Source organism: Phaseolus vulgaris, chromosome 11 (assembly GCF_000499845.2).
Source record: "Phaseolus vulgaris cultivar G19833 chromosome 11, P. vulgaris v2.0, whole genome shotgun sequence".
In the NCBI taxonomy this organism is placed as follows: Eukaryota; Viridiplantae; Streptophyta; class Magnoliopsida; order Fabales; family Fabaceae; genus Phaseolus; species Phaseolus vulgaris.
The window spans coordinates 4088391-4108031 of record NC_023749.2 but is presented as its reverse complement, the minus strand read 5'-3'; the positions used below and the strand labels follow the sequence as shown (position 1 = coordinate 4108031).

Genomic DNA, 19641 nt, shown 5'->3' with positions numbered 1-19641 from the left:
ACAAATTGCCTTGTCTCATTCCAAAAGTCAAATGTGAAACCTACCCAATTAGGATATGAGATTGTGTGAAAAGTGCTCAAAACTTAGTATTTTATCTTTCATATTTGGTTTGCCAATTCAAAAAGAATAGTCTCCTCCATTATTATACATATACACTATAGTAAACAAATATTTTCTTTATTTGTTTTTAAGGTTTTTTGGGAATAAAAAAACATTTTTTTCTAAATTATACTAAAGTATTTGTATAATTTTCTATTTTGCCTCTTTCTCTCTTCATCCCATATAATAATGTTCATGTAAATTATTTCAAGATTAGGAGACACGTACATATAATTGATTAAATATAAATTAACATGATCTTAAAGTTCGCAAATGATAAATAAATAGAAACAAAAATTCTTCACAAGTTCGACACTTAAAAAAGGAAGGAATTTTTTTTAATAATTTTATATTTATCATATGAATGTTATTTATGTATGTTTTATAAATATTATTGTTATCTTATAATTTTTTAAAAATTATTTTGAGGTATTTGTTCTTAATGAATAATTATTTTTTAAAACCATTTAACTCTATAACTCAACTCAACTTAATAATAACTAGGTTCCAATATAGAAAAATATAAAATTGACACAACTTCATCGAACTAAATTTAATTGGAGAAAATTAAAAAATTAGATTAAATTCAATCACATATATATTATTTATACCTTCTACACTTGAAAATATAGATATATAGCGAAATATCTTTTAGAGATAAGTTAATTAGGATGAGTATTGATGTAGAATATAGTTAAAGAGACATCGAAGTAAAATAAAATTAAGTCATTTTTTTATCCGTAAAAATTACCTGTTAGTTAATTAACTTAACTACATTCTTAAATATAATTAAAAAAAAGTGTATACAAAAGTATAACGTTAAATATTATCTGTTACCCATATAATTTATGATTGAATCTCAATTTTTTTTTGTTTACATTTACACCACTTAATAATAACTTTAGAAAGAATACATGATTAAATAATCTTACCATTGAATCCTTGAAGTTGTTCTTAATTTATATAAAATTTTATAAATTTAGTAAACTTTATAATCATTTTAACTCAATAATTGAATTATTTAATTTCGTATTGTGTGAATATTAAACGGCAAAAAAAATTATAAATATATATAAATTTATTTTAAAGTAAGATTTAAAATCATATATATATATATATATATATATATATATATATATATATATATATATATATATAAAACGTAAAAGAACCGAAAGGAACAAAACTGTGGACTGTGACGTTTATTAACTAAATTAATGTAATGTGCATCTTGCTTTGGAAATTGAAGTTCTGGTTACTAAAACAGAGAGATACCAGGCATAAAGAACGGATTGGCATCAATTTACAACTGATTCGTTGAACCCATATAAATTAAAATGCCATGAAAGCCAAATTATTGACCCTTATTCGTTAATCCAATTCTAGTGTAAATAAAATTTTTAATAGACAATTCAGGTACTTTCACCAGGATAAACACAAGCACTGTAACCTACAAGTTGGAGGAAAATCAAGTTAGATAACTAACACACAGGAATCTACATGTATACCAATGGTTAGAAACAAGAACAAACTCAGCAAAATGCAAAAAACTCTAACCTACTTCAATTTCTGTTTTTTAAACGCTTAACTATTATGTACTCTAGATTGAAAATTTATTTTGTGCATGACATTTAGTGGATATATATATAGAATAGAATAGAACTAGGCATATAGATTCCAGAAAAATGGGTTATAAAACTTACTTGGATTTTGAGATGTAAGCATTGCTGTTTGAGAGAAATCACAGTTCCATGGATTTCTTCCAACCTTCTGGTAGTAGAGATTCATAGCAAAGGCAGCATGAGATAAGACCGTGTTAGGTTCATAACAAGCTCCTCCTGGTTGAATTGGTCCACAATCTATAACTTGGCTACCACAGATATAATCAACATTTGTCTGCAATTGGGCTTCACTCACTTCCACTTTTGGGATGCACCATTCTGTTTCCCTTTTGGGAGCTGGAGTAACAGGACCAGTTGGTGGATTCTGTGGAAAGACAAATTAGCATGTTACCAAAAATGGATTGAAATTCATCCTAAAGTATCAAAAAGTATGTATGCATGTGACATATTTGTTAGAATTACAAGAAGAAGAAGATATTTCACATTACACCAACTTATAAATCATATTAGTTACTGATAATATCAGTGTTAGTTTATCAATAATAGCAATTTGTTGATTAATTTCTTCCTTGACCTTGTGGCTTGAGGCAGAGTTGTCTAGACCAACATCATATGACATGGTAAGATCAGTTTTGAACAGGCCAAATGCTCTCTCAGATGCTGGACCAGGCTTCAAATCCTCATCATAGAGTGCAAAAATGAATGTGTCAACAGATTTGCCAGGCATGGAAGGAGTCCCAACCATTGATCTAAGGTGTGCAATGAGGTTTCCATTATAGGCCCTGGCGTTTTCAAGAGTGGCTCCTACTTCATTAGTGTCCCCACGAGAGGGCCATCCTGTCTCAGCAATCACAATCTCCATGTCCTCCATCCCCATACTGCTCAAACCACTCTGCACAGCATCCACCTATGCTCAACATATGGAACAAAAATCAGTACACCAATCATGAATACTCCCAAAACATCAATGAACTATACTGTAGTATTAGGCACCACTTGCATAATACTGCCACCAAAAATCAAAAGAACATTGCAATGGAACAAAAACTAGATCATTGGCAGTTTACATAGTCAAAATGTTTATATATTCAGAATCTTGTATCAGATTATAACTGAAAAGAAAATTATTTTTTTAGTAAAATGTATATCATCTCATGAACATCACACTTATAAATATAAAGTAACATTCTATTATATTAAATATTCTAATTTTTTAAAAGTATAAAAACATAATTTTTAAAAATATTAAAATTAGAAAATTATACGATTACTTTTTAAATGAGAAGTTAACCTGTCCCTTTTAAATTAAAAAAAAATATGATTTTAAAAATATAGACTTAATTAAAGAATTTTTTATTATATATTATAGATAAAAGAAAAAAAAAGGAGATAGGTTTTTGAACACTCTTTTATTTAATATTCAATGAATACTTGAAGTATATTTTTTCAAACCTAAATGGCCTCACTCCTTTTGTATTCTCCGTTTATGAAAAAAGAAGTACTAAAAAATGTTGTAAAAATAAAATATCAAAATCTTCTTAATTTCATGCACTTTTTTATTACTGATATTTATGTTGTGTTTATTATCGAAAGCAAAAACAGAGTTAGTAATCCATTGAAAAGGTAGAAGACTTGGAAGTTGGATCATAAGTTATGATGAGAGCTAAATAATCACACTTGCCATCAAATCAAACATTTCAAATTTGGCACATTTCAAAGTGATAATTAAAAAGATGATTTTAGTTACATCAAAGTGAAGCTGCATGAGGTGGAATATAAAAGTGAATTTTATTCGCATCAGTGACCAAAGTTAAAAAAAGAATATTAAGTTGGAATTCTGATATGCCATAGAAATGTGTATATAATTTTTTGTTAAAATATTAAAAAAAGGAAAAAAAAATTATTTGATACTAGTGTCGTACACGATGGAATAAAGGTAAAATATTGAGGAATATTTTGTAAAAGCAGACTCTTTACACTTAAATACCAATTCATAAAAAGATTTTAAATTTTAAAATTTTGGTGCATGTAGCATGCATGTAGGTGGATACGTGGAGAATATGTGCCACAATTTACATTCGTATTTCCTGCATTTTTTGGGGAAATTACACAAAATAATACATTATTTTAATCTATTTCAAATCATGAATATGTGTTATTCCGAATATATTATTATTATTATGTAATTTAACAAATATCTGTGTAGTAAAAAAGTGGAAATATAAATTTAATAAAATGTGGTGATTGTGAGTACAGTTTGTGGTGACAAATTTATTAAAATAATAAAGGAAAAATAAATTGCTGACCTGAGCGTCCAACATGTTGGAATAAACATTCCCGTTACCCTGATCGACCCGACCCGAATTTGGTTGAAATAGACAGAATGCGAGTGTTTCGGGTCTCGGGTCGCTCTGGTAAGCGAAGAACGGGTATGGGTTGATGGCGAAAGGTGACTCGTTATTCTTCAGAAAAGCTACCAACGGTTGGAGGATATCCATCAAAGCCGGGTCGAACGACCCGGCCGAGGGAGGCTCCGACTGAGTCAACACGGCCATAGAGTGCACCGTCGAAACTTTTATTTTGCCACCGAGTGAGGCCGAGTTGAGGGCATTCTGGACATTTTGCATCGCCGGGAGAAGCTGCGAGGCGAGGCCATCGTCGCCGGACTTTATGATCTCGTTGCCGACGGCGATCAGAGTGATGTTGCTTTCGGGGTAATGTGGCAACACGTTCGCGTTGACCCACTGAGTCGCCGAGTCAGGATCAGAGGCCAAACTCGGAATGTCGCCGTTGGCCACCCCGATGACGATTCCAATCCCGGAGTTCGCTAGCGCCTTTATGATCGCCGGATCCGCACCGTAAAGGCGGACTTTTCCGACGGTCGTTGACTTGAGAAGCTCTGCCGAGACCTCCGGCGCCGGAAGGTCGTCGGCGACCTGGCCGTAGTTCACGCCGATGAAGGGTTGCGAAACTGCAAAGAAGAAGAAGATTAAGTAAAAAACAATGATAAAATAAATTTTATATATTTCTCTAAAAACGTATTAACTAATGACTGCAGAATGTGTGAAGCAAAAATCATGTTCATAGCTAAATTTATTGACTAACTAATACATTATAATCTTTTAAGTGAGATCACGTAGCTAAATATGTTAAGAAATGATGTTATTCAATTTTACAAAATCTAATTCCACCATTTACGTAGACTTATATAGTATGAAATATATATTTTTACTAATTTTTTTTTATGTTTAATTTTTATAATATTTTTCAATCCGATATTATAGGAAAAAATAGAGTTTAAACTTAACTCAATTTAAACTAGTTACAAGTGAGGTTTATAACATGTTATACACTATAAAATGTTTATATTTCAAATCGAGAATAACACTCGAATCATAAAACAGTTTAAAAATCCAACTTTGAGAGAAGGGTTGTGTTGTGGTGCTTGAGAAACGCAAGAAACTTGGGTTGCACTTGAAAACACCTTGTTCATTGACAATGTTCATAGATTTTCCCAAGAAGTTTGAAACAAAATGAAAAAGAAAGAAAAATTTAAAAGGGGTATGGAAATAGAGAACATACCAGCAGTGTGGAGTGCAGTGATGATGAGGGAAAGTTGGAGGAGGAATGAATGTGAAGCCATGGTGGTTTTGGATGAAGAGTTCAGTTTCCACTATTCTCTTGAGATTGTAGTTCGAGAATATGTTATTACGAAGGGAACATGAAAATGAAAGCTAAAACCAACGTACTCAGAAACAAAAAAGCAGGGAAAAAGAAAAATATATCACATCAAAGCCACGCTGATAAGGATGTAAAGATGAATTTCTAACTATAGAAAGAGATTGTTTTTAAAAAACCTACTTAAAATAACATGTATTAATAGATATCTTTAACCTTAATATAATGTTATTTTGTTTTTAATTTAAAATAAAACTTTGTTAGAAATTCCAGGATACAACTTTGACACTCTACCCGTCAGAATCGAACGATGAAGCCAAATGTCCAATGAAGGCTGACCGACACTATCATATCTTAAGAAGATTAACAAGGTTAATCAACAATTAAACACTAGGTAATATGTTCCTAACTACAGTTCATATCCTTAATCTGACCCAATAACAAAGGGTTCATGATAATCATATAAATAAGCACAAATTCCAAGAATTAGGTATGTTTTCATTATACACCGAATACACATAGTGACGAATACCAAAATCTCACTTGAGCGTTAGAGTGTCTTTTGCAGGTACCATCCAAGTTTGGAGTTCACAAGGACGAGAGGCAGAGAGGCAATAGGAGTACGAAGAGGAAGGAGAACAGACCAACCGACTGAGAAGGAAGGAGAATCGTTCTCTTGGTTCCAATCCCGTTCGATGACAAACACATTACTTTTAGTATATGTAGTGTTCTTAGTTACTACTATAAGGACATAACGTTCTTACTTGTTTCGTTCTCCCAATTTTTTTTATCTTCAATCTAAACAATCTTATTTTTTCGATTTTTTTAGGAATATTTGTTATAACACTAAGAATATGAGTATTGTAGGTCCGAAGATCAAAGTTTCATTATCTTTTCCAAACTTTCTATGTATAGCTGTGGTTTTCGGTCTTTAAGATGTTATAACTCAATTGAGTTTAAATTATCACCTAGTTATGATTTTAGTGTGATTACTACATAATATTATCTATCTGCTTAATAACATTACTAGTTAATATGAGATGTAGAATGAGATGTCAAGTGTTTGCATGTTTACGGGTGTTCCATTTTCGGTAGTAAATGTAGAAATATTTATGTGGAAGTTACACTATTTGAATGTTGGAAATTATGAGGATGTGCAGTTTCACAGGCTAGTTTGATTTTATTAGTTTAATTTTTCCCTAAACTTGTATGGTTATACGAAGAATGTAAAATGTTGAGATTGTGTATTATGTCTTTTTTATTATTATTATTATAAAGACCAGTAGTATTTATTAAATAGGCAAGAACATAAAAGGAAAAATAGAGAGAGAAGGGCGAAAAGAGGTAAAAATATTCGGGATTTGTGGTTTTGAGCTGGTTTCGCACAAAGCTTCGAATCCGCATGCTCCTTTGAACCAGATAAAAGGTTCCTCCTACAAGACTACACAGAAGTTTCAACTTTTCGACCCAAAAAGAAAAAACAAAAGGAGTAAAGAAATAAAGAAGAATAAGCTGTGATGCTCGTAAAGAAAATTTTCATAAGGAGATTATAGAAGACTCTTTAAAAAAGTGTCAAGATTATACTGAAACCTGCATATAAAGTGAGAGAAAAACTTTAAGCAAATTATACAGTTAGAACAAGAATTAATAATTACGTCATACAAAATCAATAACACGAACAAGGAATATAAATAACTTTTATTTGAAAGAAAGTGGCATAAGTTACTGTGATATTCACTAGTTTTAGTAAAAGGCATCATGTGTTCTTTCTCAATAATAGGACATTTCTTAGAGAGCACTTCGATTCTTAAGTGAATTTTACATACTATTCCTCAAACTGACATGTTTAAATGTTAAATCTAAACTTAAACGATGGACAATTTATATTTTTTTTAAGAAAAATCGATGAATTTAAATATTATCTGAAATGAAAATAAATTACTCAAAAAAAATTGCATATAATGGAATAAATTATTTTATCTAAGCAAAAAAAGGATTAGAAGTTACTTAAAAATATAAATACAGAATTTTTTTTTATATATTGTATTATTTATAAAAATTTAATACAGATATAAAGGAATTTATATTTGACGTGAACATTATATTATTCTTCCACTTTTTTCACAAAATAAGGTGGTCACACAACAAAAATAGATTATCAGTTATTTAAAATAAAAGGAATACGAAATATGAGATATTAACCCACAATTCACGGTTACAAATTAATCATTACATATTGTTCTTGCTAGGGAGATGAGAGACTTAGAGAAATGTTGACTGATTTCGTCTTCCTTCTTCCTGTCGGTAGATCAACTCACACTTCAACTTACTCCTTCAGTCTTCATGCTACTCTTTCAGGTTCCGATCGCCTGATCGCTCAGTCTCTGAGTAGAACGCCGAATGGAGGTACCTGAAGGCACTCCGACGTTCAAGTTAGCAAAGGACGTTCAACACTCAGAGGTGTACAATAATTAATGACGTACCTTGTTTCTTGAAATATGCGTTATTTATATTATTTTAATGTGTTTACCTTATTGGGCCTAATTAGTGAGAAAGATCGTGCTTAGAAGTGTATTGCTTGATTTCTAATGATGATTTAACTTTGTTGACCTTGATTTGAGCGTTAATGGACCGAGAATGTCGGTTGACTCACCTGAATATGAACATTATCAGTCGGCCCAATCATATGTGCTGAGACATGAATTTAGCAGTTGAGCCTATAGCAGTACACATACTAAACACGATACAGTAAAATTGCAAAGGGGGGGAAAGTGATAAAATGTGATAAAACTAAATGAAAACTGATTTAATTTGTTTCATGTATCAATTTACGTGGACTTTGAAAGGATGTAAGGAAACAATAAGATGTTAAAAATAGGAGGAAAGAATATAATAACCGACATGATAAAAAAAAATATGAAAAAACCTAGACATTAATTAATCAATGAATTTGGAAGAAGAGTCAAAAGTCAAAGAGTTGACATCTTTTTGTAATTTCTAATTACATTAAAATAATGTATACTTAAAAAGGAAAAGTTTGTGAGCCTTGAAATGTAACTTTACTACTTTTCTATTCGTCTTTAGAAACGAACATATAAAGTCACGTTAAAATCGTCACAAGCTCCGCATGCGTTTTCATACTCAGTTCCAAGAAGATGACAGACAACATAAATTATTAACTGTTGATTAACATGTTATGGTAAAATTACAAATAAGATAATAAAAGAAAAAACAATTTGTTGCATTATCCTTGTTTAACCTTTTAGATAAGACTATAAAGTTCCAACAAACTTGAGACACGGTTTTAAGTATTGACCAACATATAAGAAGAAAAACCAAGAACGTCCATAACTCATTTCTCATTACAAACTGGGAGAACAAATACCTTTCCGAATGAACAAATACATCATCATTGCTCTACGCTCAAAATACGCAAGACACCAGAACAAACCAAGATATTCAGATTGTAAAGGTCCTCTGAAAGCTAAAACCCGATTGCATGATGCAACTTAGGACAGAAACATGCTCAAGAAGAAGCAAACTATCAAAACCAAAAATCGTTGGGAGGATTCCAATGGTTCAATAAACCCATGGAAAAACCGCTAGCATAAGCAACAAGTATATGGTAAACCTATTCATATGATTGTATTTGTAAATGAATTAACGAAACAACAAATTGAAGCCTCTCCCACAGCATTCCAAAATAAATAGAAACTTCAACTTGCGAGTCAATTTAACCTCCAGAATGAGAAGCAGAAGTTGTTTCAAAATGCCCATCCTTGAACACATGAATGTATTGTTGTGGCAAAGAATGCTCCACCTGAAACAGATGACGTGGTTAAAATTTGTAGATCACTTGACTTAGTCCACTTTACCAAGATCATGCATCCAGTTTAACATTTTTACAAATTTTAAATAAGATTCTAAATATGGATGGATTCATCCACCGCTGTATGAGACGTGAGGATAGGTAAGCAAATTCAGATCGCCATGCACAGTTGAGGTGGGAGCAAACCAACTTCTATAAGTAGTCAATATCACACGCTATAATGTTGTTTTTTGGTAAGCTGTTTCTTCTTCCTTCATACCTCACAATTCACACTGTCCTGATTTTTATCTACTGCATTCTATTTTATTTTTCACCATCTTTAATTTTTAACTTTATTCCTGTGTTATTATTGCTCGAGCTTGACGGTGATTGTGTGTTGTAACATCCCACTTTCTTTAATTTAAAAATTATTTAGTTCCTATAATAATATTTAAGCTGGTAATCATCCCACTAGAGCATTTTTGGGTCTGGTCGCCACACACTGCTATTTTCTAAGTTCTAGTAAACAGCATCGATAACAATCACAAAAACAGACTCTAGTATTTAATTTTCAATTATTAAAACATCAAAATTATCTACAAGAAATTAGAGGAAATACAACTCTTTAACGAGTTTTTGCTCAGATGATGTGGAATCAAACTTTCCAACATCAAATATAGAAGAGGAAAACTAAAACATACCCAATCACCATCAGTTTCAGCACCAGGAACCAAGACATTGATCTCGCTTGACTTTGCTGTAGTTATGGTTGCTTGTAAAGAGTCCTTGCTCAGATATAGCTGGCAGCCAGAAGTGTTGTCCACTGAAATTGTAGGAGCTGCACCCTATAGCAGGAGTATAACTGAATCAGTTTTGACGTATGAAGTATTTATATAGTATTAATTTTAAACCCTTATCATGTGCATCTTATAAGTTATATCATTAGTAAGATCGGTACAGCTATTAAAATATTTACTGGGAAGAATAATATGATATTCAACCAAACATGCCAACAGCATTGGAAGACGTTATGCATTGAGGGGAAAAATAGAAAATGGAGTCTAGGTACCTGGCATTGAACCTCAACCCCATTACTGTTTACAATCTCAAATGCTGCAACAACATCCTACATATTAAGACAAAAAAAATGATTTTTCATCTCTCAATAAATAGATTACATTTCTAATATTGTTAAATATCAAATTCTCATGTTTCACAGACCTTAAATACAACTCCCATCTTTGAGCATTTGTCAATAGTTATATTGTTGACCTTGCCTGCAAAGTATTTAGAAGTGATTTAGTCACTTGTAACCTTTTCACTAAGTGATAAGTTCGATACCAAATAAGTAAAAAAATGAAAGAACTACCTGGAATCTGCAAAACGGAGTTTTTGCATCCATAAATATATACAGACTGTTTTGCATCACACTCTCCAATGACCAAATCTTTATTCTCAATTTGATTCTCAACAACCCATCTGCATTCGCAGAGATTAGTTGGGTTGGGTTAGGGAGATGGAATAGTGAAATTATTGGTATTCATTTCTATATACATAGTAACCAAAAGACTCAAACACACATATAAACCTACTTGCGGCCCATTTGAAGTTCAAATTTTGGAGGTCCTGCTTTAGAAGGCACACGTGAAGTTGCATGACTTTCTCTTTCAATAGTGCCAACAACTCCAGTTCTATCTGTGCGATTCTTAGTCTTCATATCAGCCGTAACCTTTTTCAAACCTATTAGATAAAATTTATAATTCATAGATGTTGATTGCTGAATGTTCAATCAAGAATGTAAGAGTAAGAACAAGCTACCTGAAGTGACATTTCCTGCACTGATTTCCTGAAAAACAGCTGACATCCCTGCTTTAGGCTTAGAAGATGAAGCCTGAGATGATTCAGAACTAAAGAGAGAAGCAGTTGGAGGGGGAGGGGCGGCAGGTGCAGCAGGAGCAGAAGCTTTTTTTGGAGCAAATACTTTTCCTGTTGGACTCCAAACAGGGCCTAAAGGATGAAAGCTCTTGACATAATCTCTCAATCCAGGTAGATACAACTCTTTGAGAGCTTTTGCCCATTCAACATGATTTGGGTCTTTGTTTCTGTACTCTACAAGCACCTAAATAGATTAAGGCAAGATCATTATCCTTGACCCATGAAATAGCAGGCAATATGAGATAGGAAGTGCAACAAATAAGACTAATAGGCTAGTGCCTGATCAATACACCGGATTCCACAAGTAAATGTTGCCAAAAGTAAATGGTAAATGAGACATTTAAAATCAAATTTCTGAGCCTAAAGCATATATAAACATTAAGGTTGCTGATCGTAACTCATTTCCCTTCTCATCATTTAAGCTCATGTAACTCAGCAAGTAACTACACCTATACATTTTATTTCAAAGTAAAACTGAAACTTTTTAAATGCAAGGATATAGTACAAATTGCTAAAATTATCAGGGAAGATCACTTGCGGGGACTCCTTTATATCCAAGACAAATTAATAAGATTCTGACAGGCATCAAGAATACCTTGTTGCTGTAAAACTCAGCCATTTGCCAGCTTTCTTCCACATGCGCAATTGGCATGCTCATACCTTGAAAAAACAAAAGAAACATAAGAGACTGAAGGATAAATATTCATCCAATAAAAGAATCATTTATCACTTACCGCAATCCTTCCCTCTATATGCAATCCATGCTAGAGCTGATAGACTGTCAGCAGCAGCCTTCAAGTGATTAAAAAAATCAGATCTCCTTCCTTCTGTCAATTTGTTAGCTTTCGTGATCACTTCATTCAATGGTTTCAGAAATTCACCAAACCCAGCGAGGTCAGGCTTCTGCACAATAAATGATGACGAGAGATACTAACTCAGTCAGTATTTACAAACACTAGTGACATACAGTCCAAAAAATAAAACCTTACAGCACGAGCAACTATATGTGCTCCCTTTTCTACAAACTCAATTCGATTTTTCTTGGCGGTAAACCTTTTATTTCATTTATAAGAGCAATTGATTCGGAATTTCGCTTCACAAGCTATTGTAAACTCAAATACCCCAGGGAACACGGAACCTCCACCTTTTGTCAGCCATGACAGGTAAAACATGCATCGAATCCACAATAACAACCAGAGATTTAATTTAAATACATACACAAAACTCCCATAAAAAATACGACAGAGAAAGCCACCACATTTCGTTCAAAAATCGGTATCACACTCTATTCCATCAATATTCTCACTATTTTTTAGACACGTCAATTTTATCGCACACAATGCAAACATCCAAACTCGTTAATCCCGCACCAAAACAAACACTCATGGCGACACGGGAAAAAAAAATGATAGAGCAATGACGAACCTGTGTTAGTTTGAGCTTAATCAAAAGCTCTTTCTGAACATCGAAAGCTTCCCGCACAAGTTTCGATACATCCAAGACCTGTCCTCCGATAGCCTCCGCAGCGCGGGAAAACCTAGTGACGTACTGGTCGATCAGATCGGCGAACGCAACGACGGACGGATCGAGCGCCGCATCGGAAGCGTCGACGGCGCTGGCCGGCGAGGCGGATGGGTGGAATCCGGCGGAGAGCGACTCTAAGCGCGACACCGCCGATTCTAACCGCTGTACGAGCTTCTCGTCCATGCCTCTGTGGTTCGAAGAAATGGCACAGATCTGGCACTACCCTCTGAGATGGTGCTTGAACCGTTAACCTTTTTAAAAAGAAAAACTAAAATATATAATAATAATAAAAAAATAATAATAATGCGAAAGGAGAGGAGGGAATTATTGCCCCCACGTGTCATTTTCTCTAGTCCAATCTTTTTAGATAATTAGATAAGTAAAAGTAAATGAGCGAAAATTCGTACTATCACACACTTAGTACAAAAAGAAAACGAAAAATAAAAAACGCAAGCTTTCAACAGCCAACTACCAAGAACCATCCACAAATACCCACCACAGTGAATTAAAATCTTCAAAGTGAAAAACGACACACCCAGAAACATCCACTGTAATGAATCAGAAACATCCACCATAATGAATCAGAACCTTCAAAATGAAGAACAACTCACCCACTCAATTTAAAACTTTAACATATATGGTAAATTTAGTATTTAAAAACTATATGGAGATGAGGAAAAACCCATTGAGGTGCATGGAGAATTTGCCTTCCTTAGCAGAAGGCACAAATCTAGGTCTTGATCCGATGATGACAAATCATAAGTGGGCTCTACCATAGAAAAAAAAAATCAAGCAACCCAAATGAAAGTATATTTCTGTAAATTAAAATGTTGATGAGTTTCACTCATTTTCAGCAAGGATATTATGTTCTTACAAAACAAAACAAAAGAATGTTCTTACACTACGCGTTATTCACTTGAGCATAGAGCACATTTCTTCTTCTATCACAATACGGATTAAATCACTAGTTTTGGTTTTGCATTATAATCCATGTTTGGTTACACATTGAGATTATGCACTGTTATTGCTTCTGCAGAGACACGTTAGGTGGCACACGAGACAGAAAACCAAACACACAAGTAAACAATAAGACGTAATTGAGCTAGAATTGTACGTAGCATCATTCTCTTATCTAGACAATGCAAACAAAACACAAGCTAACGAAAGTGTACCAACACTTGGTGTCGTTATGCATATGATGTTCAGTACTGAAAGAAGATCAATACCTGCCCCGACAGCTCATGCATTGTGCAGGGGTAATAATTGGTATGAATCAGAAACGCAATTTTTTTCCTTGCAAGACAACTTGCGTTGAATCGTGCTTGCAGTACGTAGGACCGTCGTGGAAGTTAAGGAAAACCTCTCATTCGTAGATTCGGTTTCACATCAAACGTGGCAGCAGAGCCATCATTGTTCACAGTTTTGGGAGTATCATAAACAATTGCAAGTTAACATTTTGTTTCACGGCGCTGTCAGAAAATTGGACTTGAGGCTGAAGGTTTAAACCATGAAGATTCTGGGGTTTATGTATGAACTTGTTGCTAATTTAGGAATTCAAGACATAAGAGCTTTATAAAGTACATTTTGGTTAAATGGGAGGTAACGTTAATGAACCGTGCATTCGAGTTACCATTCATAAAGTTGATTTTGGCTAAAACTAATTTTGAAGTAATCAGCAATTCATTATTAACATGACCAAACATGTGGTTTTATACCTAAAATCAGATTAAATAATGGTTGAAAAAGGTGAATTTTAAGCCATCGTAAATGAAAACTTGGTCCAAGGTTTTTGAATGTGTCCACAAGCAGACAAACAAAATTGATAGATTGTGAAGTTCGTATTTACAAGCCATGCTCTTCTCACTTCACAAGATAATGCAATACAACAAAATGCATGGTGTTTAAACCGTATAAGATATGCACAGCGACTCATAGAACCCGTTCATAACGTCATGAAATCTGAATACAAATAATTCGATCACCAAAGTTGCTTCACCAACAATACAAACAATCATCTCCATCTTGATTTTTCTATGATTTCTGCATGCTTTGGTGGTGGATAAGGAACTTTAATGGAAACATCTGCATGAGAAGGCAAAGGATCTTTGTCTCTCACTGTGCGTAGCTCCTATTCAACAAGTTAAAGTTAGTGGTATAACAAGGAAGATGAAAAGTGATTTAGTTTTAAGAGGATAAAGAATTCCACAACTTAAGGGGAATGTATAGAAAGAGTGGGTGAGTGTAGTGCTTACAGAACGAAAGGGGAAATCATCTGTTTCGAGCATATGAACAATTTGACCCATCTTTGGTCGCTTAACCACATCCAAGTCTATACACCGCAGACAAATAAGTAAAACTCGTTTCAAAGATCTTGGAGAGGGTGGAATCTCAATCAAAGGATCAACTAGCTCCTCACTGCGACGACTTGCTACCATTGTCTTGAACCAATCTACTAAATTCATCTGAAGAACATTTACAAAACCAGGTTAAGTCTTGACAGTGTTTATGAAATTCGGGTCTCTTAAGGAAAATTTTCTTAATGTATTGATGAAAAACATGAACAAAACCCGGAAGCACCTCTCCAGGTGGTTTTGAATAATCAATGGGGCTTCTTCCTGTGATTATCTCCATGAGTAGAACTCCAAAGCTATACACATCACTGCGCTCATTAAGCATACCTGAGCTTGCATACTCAGGTGCAACATATCTGCAGAAAATTGGTGGTAAGAAATCTTAAGATGATTCTCATTTATGGAAATTGAAAAATAACTAAGAAAAAATTACCCGAATGTTCCCATCACACGCGTAGTCACATGGGTTTTCTCAGATCCTAAGAGTTTGGCAAGTCCAAAATCTGAGACTTTGGCATTCCAATTTTTATCCAAGAGAATGTTACTGGATTTTACATCCCGGTGCACAACTTTGGGTTCTAAGCCTTCATGCAAATAGGCTAGCCTGTTTCATAATGCAGAAACATTAATTGCTGTGATGAAATGTTTAAGATAACATATAAAATGAAAAACCAAGGATAAAACTACAGAGCATGATAACATTAGTGAGAAAGAGTTTCAGTTCAGCACATAAAACACACCCTTTTGCTGTCCCAGTAGCAATTCTCATTCGAATCTCCCATGTCAAGGGGCTAACTGGTCCTACATCACCATGCAGCCACTGTTCCAAGTTTCCGTTGTCAACATACTCATAAACAAGCATCCTGAATGAGTAAAATTGTCACTGAAGAAAATTCCTACGAATTCTGAACTTTTATAGTCTGAATCACACTGAATCAAAAGAAGAAACAACCATGTAAACAGAACAATACCTTCGAGCACCTTCTGCGCAATATCCTACCAAACGAACCAAATTCTTATGCCTTACTTTTCCAATAGCTTCAACCTCTACCTTAAACTCCTTCTCTGCTTGACCCCTAATTACGATACAATAACAAAGGAATTTTCAATAAATTAACATAACTAAAGATGCTCATTGAATTGTTTCAGGAAACTTGACATCAATTTACAAAATTGTAATTTCTCATTTCGTCTTTATACCATAATATTATCTTTACGTTTTTATTTTCATACCCAGAACCTTCGCACTTTGGTTTCTATGTATATAGTCCAACTTTCTAAAGATCACAAAATATTTGTATAAATATTAAAAACAGACAATTTTTATATGAATAACATAAGATTATGCAATGCAAGTATAGAAACAGATGAGACAAGCCTTTCTCACATTGTTGTTCCAATACTTCTTAATTTATTATGAAAATTTCAAAAACTTTAATTTTTAGGTGACAGTGATTGATTGTAAGAGTTTTTTTACCATAAATATAAGTTACCGTTATTAATTGATAGTTATCTTTGAATTTGCTTCCCCAAAACGCATACATAGTAATTATTCTTCACATATTAATAAACTAAAGTTTTCCTTGCAAAATAACAAAAATAAACTAAGTTTGGGGAGATTAAGCTAGTATCTTAAAAAAGGTAAAACATAAATTATATACAGACAACATGATAAATAAAGCAAAAAGTAAAAGTAAAGAGAAAAGTAACATCTAACATAATTACCCAACCAAAAATAACACTAAAAAACATAGAAGAGAAGCAAATGACTATTATTATAGGTTAAGAACGCTTGAATTATGAGTAATCATTGTACTAGTAATATTTTAACTCTCTGAAACAACGCCAAAAAAAAGTAAACTATTGTTTCTCAAAAGCAAAACAATCCGCCACCAAACTCGCATTCACTTTTTTTCCAAAGACAATTAAAAACAAACACAATGCACATTTCCCATGTTAAGACCGTGTTTGGATGTTTGGGAGTTGATGAAGGTCAAAAGTATAATCACTTTCAAATTAACATATTCTTTCTTCTTCATTCATTGTACTGTATGTGTTGAAATTGGAGAATATGTATTGGAATTTTCAAATCACAGTAATATTTATCCAAACGTACGTTTCCACTAGAATTAAGTTTGGGTTTAGACATTAAAAAAAAGATTTTGAGAAGTAAAAAAAAAAAATTGGAGTTCAGACATGTGAGTATGTGACATACTTGTTGTTGAGAAGATTCTTAACAGCAACGACGGAAGCATCGTGCATAATTCCTCTGTACACAACGCCGTACCCACCTTCTCCAATAACATTCCCTTCTGCGAAACCGCGCGTGGCGAGTTCCACTTCCTTCATGCTGTACCACCGGCCCCACCCTATGTTCGGATCCTCCACCGACACCTCGCTGCGGTGGGCCCCACCACCGGAAACTTCGCTCTTCATCACTGCCGTCACCGCGCCAATCTCCACCTTCATCCCCGCCTCCTTCTTCGGATCACCCTCCACGTCACCAATCTCGCTCGTGGTCGCAGGGGTGAGATCCGAGGTCCTCACCACCATGATCTCCTTCGACACCAGAGGGATGCTCCCGGAGCTGTGTTTCGCCGCCAGCTTCCGCCGCTTCCAGCTCCGGCTCCCGCGCAAGCACAGGAAGAAGACGAGAACCACAATCACCACCGCGAAGACGACCAAAACAGCCACCAAGACGAGAAGCTTCAAACTGACACTCGTGGTTGTGTTGGCCTCCGTCATCGGTGTTAGTTTGTTTTTTAACGTTGGAGGTTGTTATTTGGTAGGAGAGTTTGGGAGGTGATGTTCTACGATGACATGGTTGAAAATGGGAAGAAAAGTTATAAGCATTGAAAAGGGGAAGGGAACAGAGAGTGGTGGTGGCGTTGAGAAGAGTGGAAGTGGGGTTTCAACGGATACAAATGGGAAAAACAAACACAAACGAAAGTAACAATCGAAAGAGATGTTGAGTTGTTGTTTTCTGGGATGGGAGTGTGGTTATAATTACGAGAATGCCATTTTCTTGCTGATTTTCCTCTGACTCTCACCAGAAACGGATGCATTCCAAAAAAGTGGTGAAAATACCCTCTCAAGTGAACACTGTGCGACGGTGGGGTCTGTTGGGTACTTAGGAGTCTTCATTATTGCATCATTTTCTATATGCTCCATTTCAAATCCACTAATTAGGAGACTGTTGGGTAATTATCTATCTTATTAATTTTTTATTACTTAGTGTTTTTGTTAGGCGATGAGAAATAAAAAATTATTGAAAACTTTGTCTTCTTTCTTATTTTCAGGTTTTTGCAAATTGCTGAGGTTTTATTGTGTGGTCTTTCTGATTTTCGTGTTACTCCTTCGACTATCAGTTGTCAAATGGGGGAAGTACCTACAGAAGACACTCTGACGTTCAAGTCAGTAAAGATAGTATTCGACCGTGTGTGTGCAGTAATAATGATGTACTTTTCTTCTTGGAATGTGCGTTATCTATATTATTTTAATGGACTTACCTTATTGGGTCTGATTAGTGGAATGGATCACACTTATGATTGCATTATCTAATTTATAATGATGGTTAACTTCACTGACCTTGGTTTGAGCGTTAATGGTAAAATATGTTAGTCAACCTAGCTGTTCGTGGAAGTCTCGGTCAACTCAGTCAGAGTGATTTTCTCGACGATCAGGGAGACAGGGAGACTGGTCGGTCCATACCAGTACACTTAGTTTTGTAAGATTAAATCAAATTTATAAAAAATTACGAGAAACAGACAAAGAGAGGTTGAACTAAGTCTTCGTATTTTAATCTATTATTTGGGACTTTGAATTGTAGCTTAATGGACTATTTTGTTGCGTGATCAATCCCATTATATAAATTGCTCGCATTGGATTTATATGTGTAAAATTGACTGGATCCTGATTCCACGTGAATGTGATTATCAAACGTAACCTAACCACCACCAAACGATTTGCTAAATGAATGCAATATTCTCTTGCTTCACCATTAATTTCACCAACATTTTATATAGCTCCACTTACTCTACCCCCGTCTTTTGGATTTTCCCCGTTTCTTAACTATGGTGTAATAAATTATCAATTGATATTTAAAGTGGTTAAATAAAAATAACTATTAAACCAGAATAAAAAGAAAGGGTAATGAATAAATATATCACATGATTGTATGCAAGCCCAAACAAGCTAGCCGTGTAGATTGGGCAAGCAATTGCGTGTGACTCGGAATGAGATGTAATATGTTAATGGGCAGCTTGAATGTGAACTAATATATTTGGCTCTTATTCAAAGCTTTTATGGAAAATTTTGGGAATAAGATGTATATGAAATGTAATAAGTAATATAAGACTATATTGGATGTATTAGAAAAAATTTCGGTTAATGTATTTTTATAGTTTAGAGACCTGGATAATATCCATGATTGGACGTATAGTTGTTAATGTGTTGGTAATTCTCTAATTGCTTTGAAAGACTTCTTATTTGAATGTTGACGCTCATTTTGGGTTACCTGCAAAAAGTATTTCGACGCTCAAGTAAGTATTATTGTAAATAGTATATTATGGTAAATGGTAAAAAAGTACCTTATTTCTCCGCAAAGGGTTTTATTTATAACATT

General features: G+C 34.1%; 3 protein-coding genes across 4 annotated transcripts; all 3 read right to left on the bottom strand.

Moving 5' to 3' along the window:
• Positions 1-1277: 1277 nt before the first annotated feature.
• LOC137818603 (glucan endo-1,3-beta-glucosidase 7) lies at positions 1278-5580 on the bottom strand. The gene is made up of 5 exons (XM_068622160.1): positions 5304-5580; positions 4028-4692; positions 2296-2628; positions 1803-2085; positions 1278-1549 (listed from the first exon to the last, which is right to left on the bottom strand). The coding sequence occupies exons 1-5, from the start codon at positions 5362-5364 to the stop codon at positions 1512-1514; spliced, it is 1380 nt and encodes a 459-aa protein (XP_068478261.1). The 5' UTR covers positions 5365-5580; the 3' UTR covers positions 1278-1511.
• A 3142-nt stretch (positions 5581-8722) lies between these two features.
• Positions 8723-13836, bottom strand: LOC137818481 (cyclase-associated protein 1). 2 transcript variants are annotated; one of them, XM_068621973.1, is made up of 11 exons: positions 13163-13836; positions 12568-12917; positions 11877-12045; positions 11738-11802; positions 11026-11326; positions 10800-10947; positions 10577-10686; positions 10429-10484; positions 10277-10333; positions 9909-10052; positions 8723-9219 (listed from the first exon to the last, which is right to left on the bottom strand). In XM_068621973.1, exons 2-11 carry the CDS (start codon positions 12847-12849, stop codon positions 9133-9135), a joined length of 1419 nt encoding a protein of 472 aa, XP_068478074.1. In that variant the 5' UTR covers positions 12850-12917; positions 13163-13836; the 3' UTR covers positions 8723-9132. The 2 variants fall into 2 exon arrangements, with proteins under 2 accessions (XP_068478074.1, XP_068478158.1); XM_068622057.1 differs by having other exon boundaries at positions 13567-13836.
• Positions 13837-14452: 616 nt separating this feature from the next.
• Positions 14453-18146, bottom strand: LOC137810524 (probable receptor-like serine/threonine-protein kinase At4g34500). Its single transcript, XM_068611856.1, has 7 exons — positions 17233-18146; positions 15989-16093; positions 15758-15880; positions 15451-15621; positions 15244-15373; positions 14919-15128; positions 14453-14794 (listed from the first exon to the last, which is right to left on the bottom strand). The coding sequence occupies exons 1-7, from the start codon at positions 17760-17762 to the stop codon at positions 14678-14680; spliced, it is 1386 nt and encodes a 461-aa protein (XP_068467957.1). The 5' UTR covers positions 17763-18146; the 3' UTR covers positions 14453-14677.
• Between the last annotated feature and the right edge of the window lie 1495 nt (positions 18147-19641).

What these genes read in the sequence shown, in the direction of transcription:
- LOC137810524 (XM_068611856.1), bottom strand. Translation starts at nt 17,762, where the DNA reads ATGACGGAGGCCAACACAACCACGAGTGTCAGTTTGAAGCTTCTCGTC. An exon ending in GCTACTGGGACAGCAAAAGG is followed by an intron (nt 15,622 to 15,757) that starts GTGTGTTTTATG and finishes ATTATGAAACAG; the next exon opens with GCTAGCCTATTTGCATGAAG. An exon ending in CGTGTGATGGGAACATTCGG is followed by an intron (nt 15,374 to 15,450) that starts GTAATTTTTTCT and finishes AATTTTCTGCAG; the next exon opens with ATATGTTGCACCTGAGTATG.
- LOC137818481 (XM_068621973.1), bottom strand. Translation starts at nt 12,849, where the DNA reads ATGGACGAGAAGCTCGTACAGCGGTTAGAATCGGCGGTGTCGCGCTTA. An exon ending in GAACTTCAAATGGGCCGCAA is followed by an intron (nt 10,687 to 10,799) that starts GTAGGTTTATAT and finishes CTGCGAATGCAG; the next exon opens with ATGGGTTGTTGAGAATCAAA. An exon ending in CTGAAACTGATGGTGATTGG is followed by an intron (nt 9,220 to 9,908) that starts GTATGTTTTAGT and finishes CATCTGTTTCAG; the next exon opens with GTGGAGCATTCTTTGCCACA.
- LOC137818603 (XM_068622160.1), bottom strand. Translation starts at nt 5,364, where the DNA reads ATGGCTTCACATTCATTCCTCCTCCAACTTTCCCTCATCATCACTGCA. An exon ending in CACTGCACTCCACACTGCTG is followed by an intron (nt 4,693 to 5,303) that starts GTATGTTCTCTA and finishes TCTTCTTTGCAG; the next exon opens with TTTCGCAACCCTTCATCGGC. An exon ending in ACTCTGCCTCAAGCCACAAG is followed by an intron (nt 2,086 to 2,295) that starts GTCAAGGAAGAA and finishes GTCTTTCCACAG; the next exon opens with AATCCACCAACTGGTCCTGT.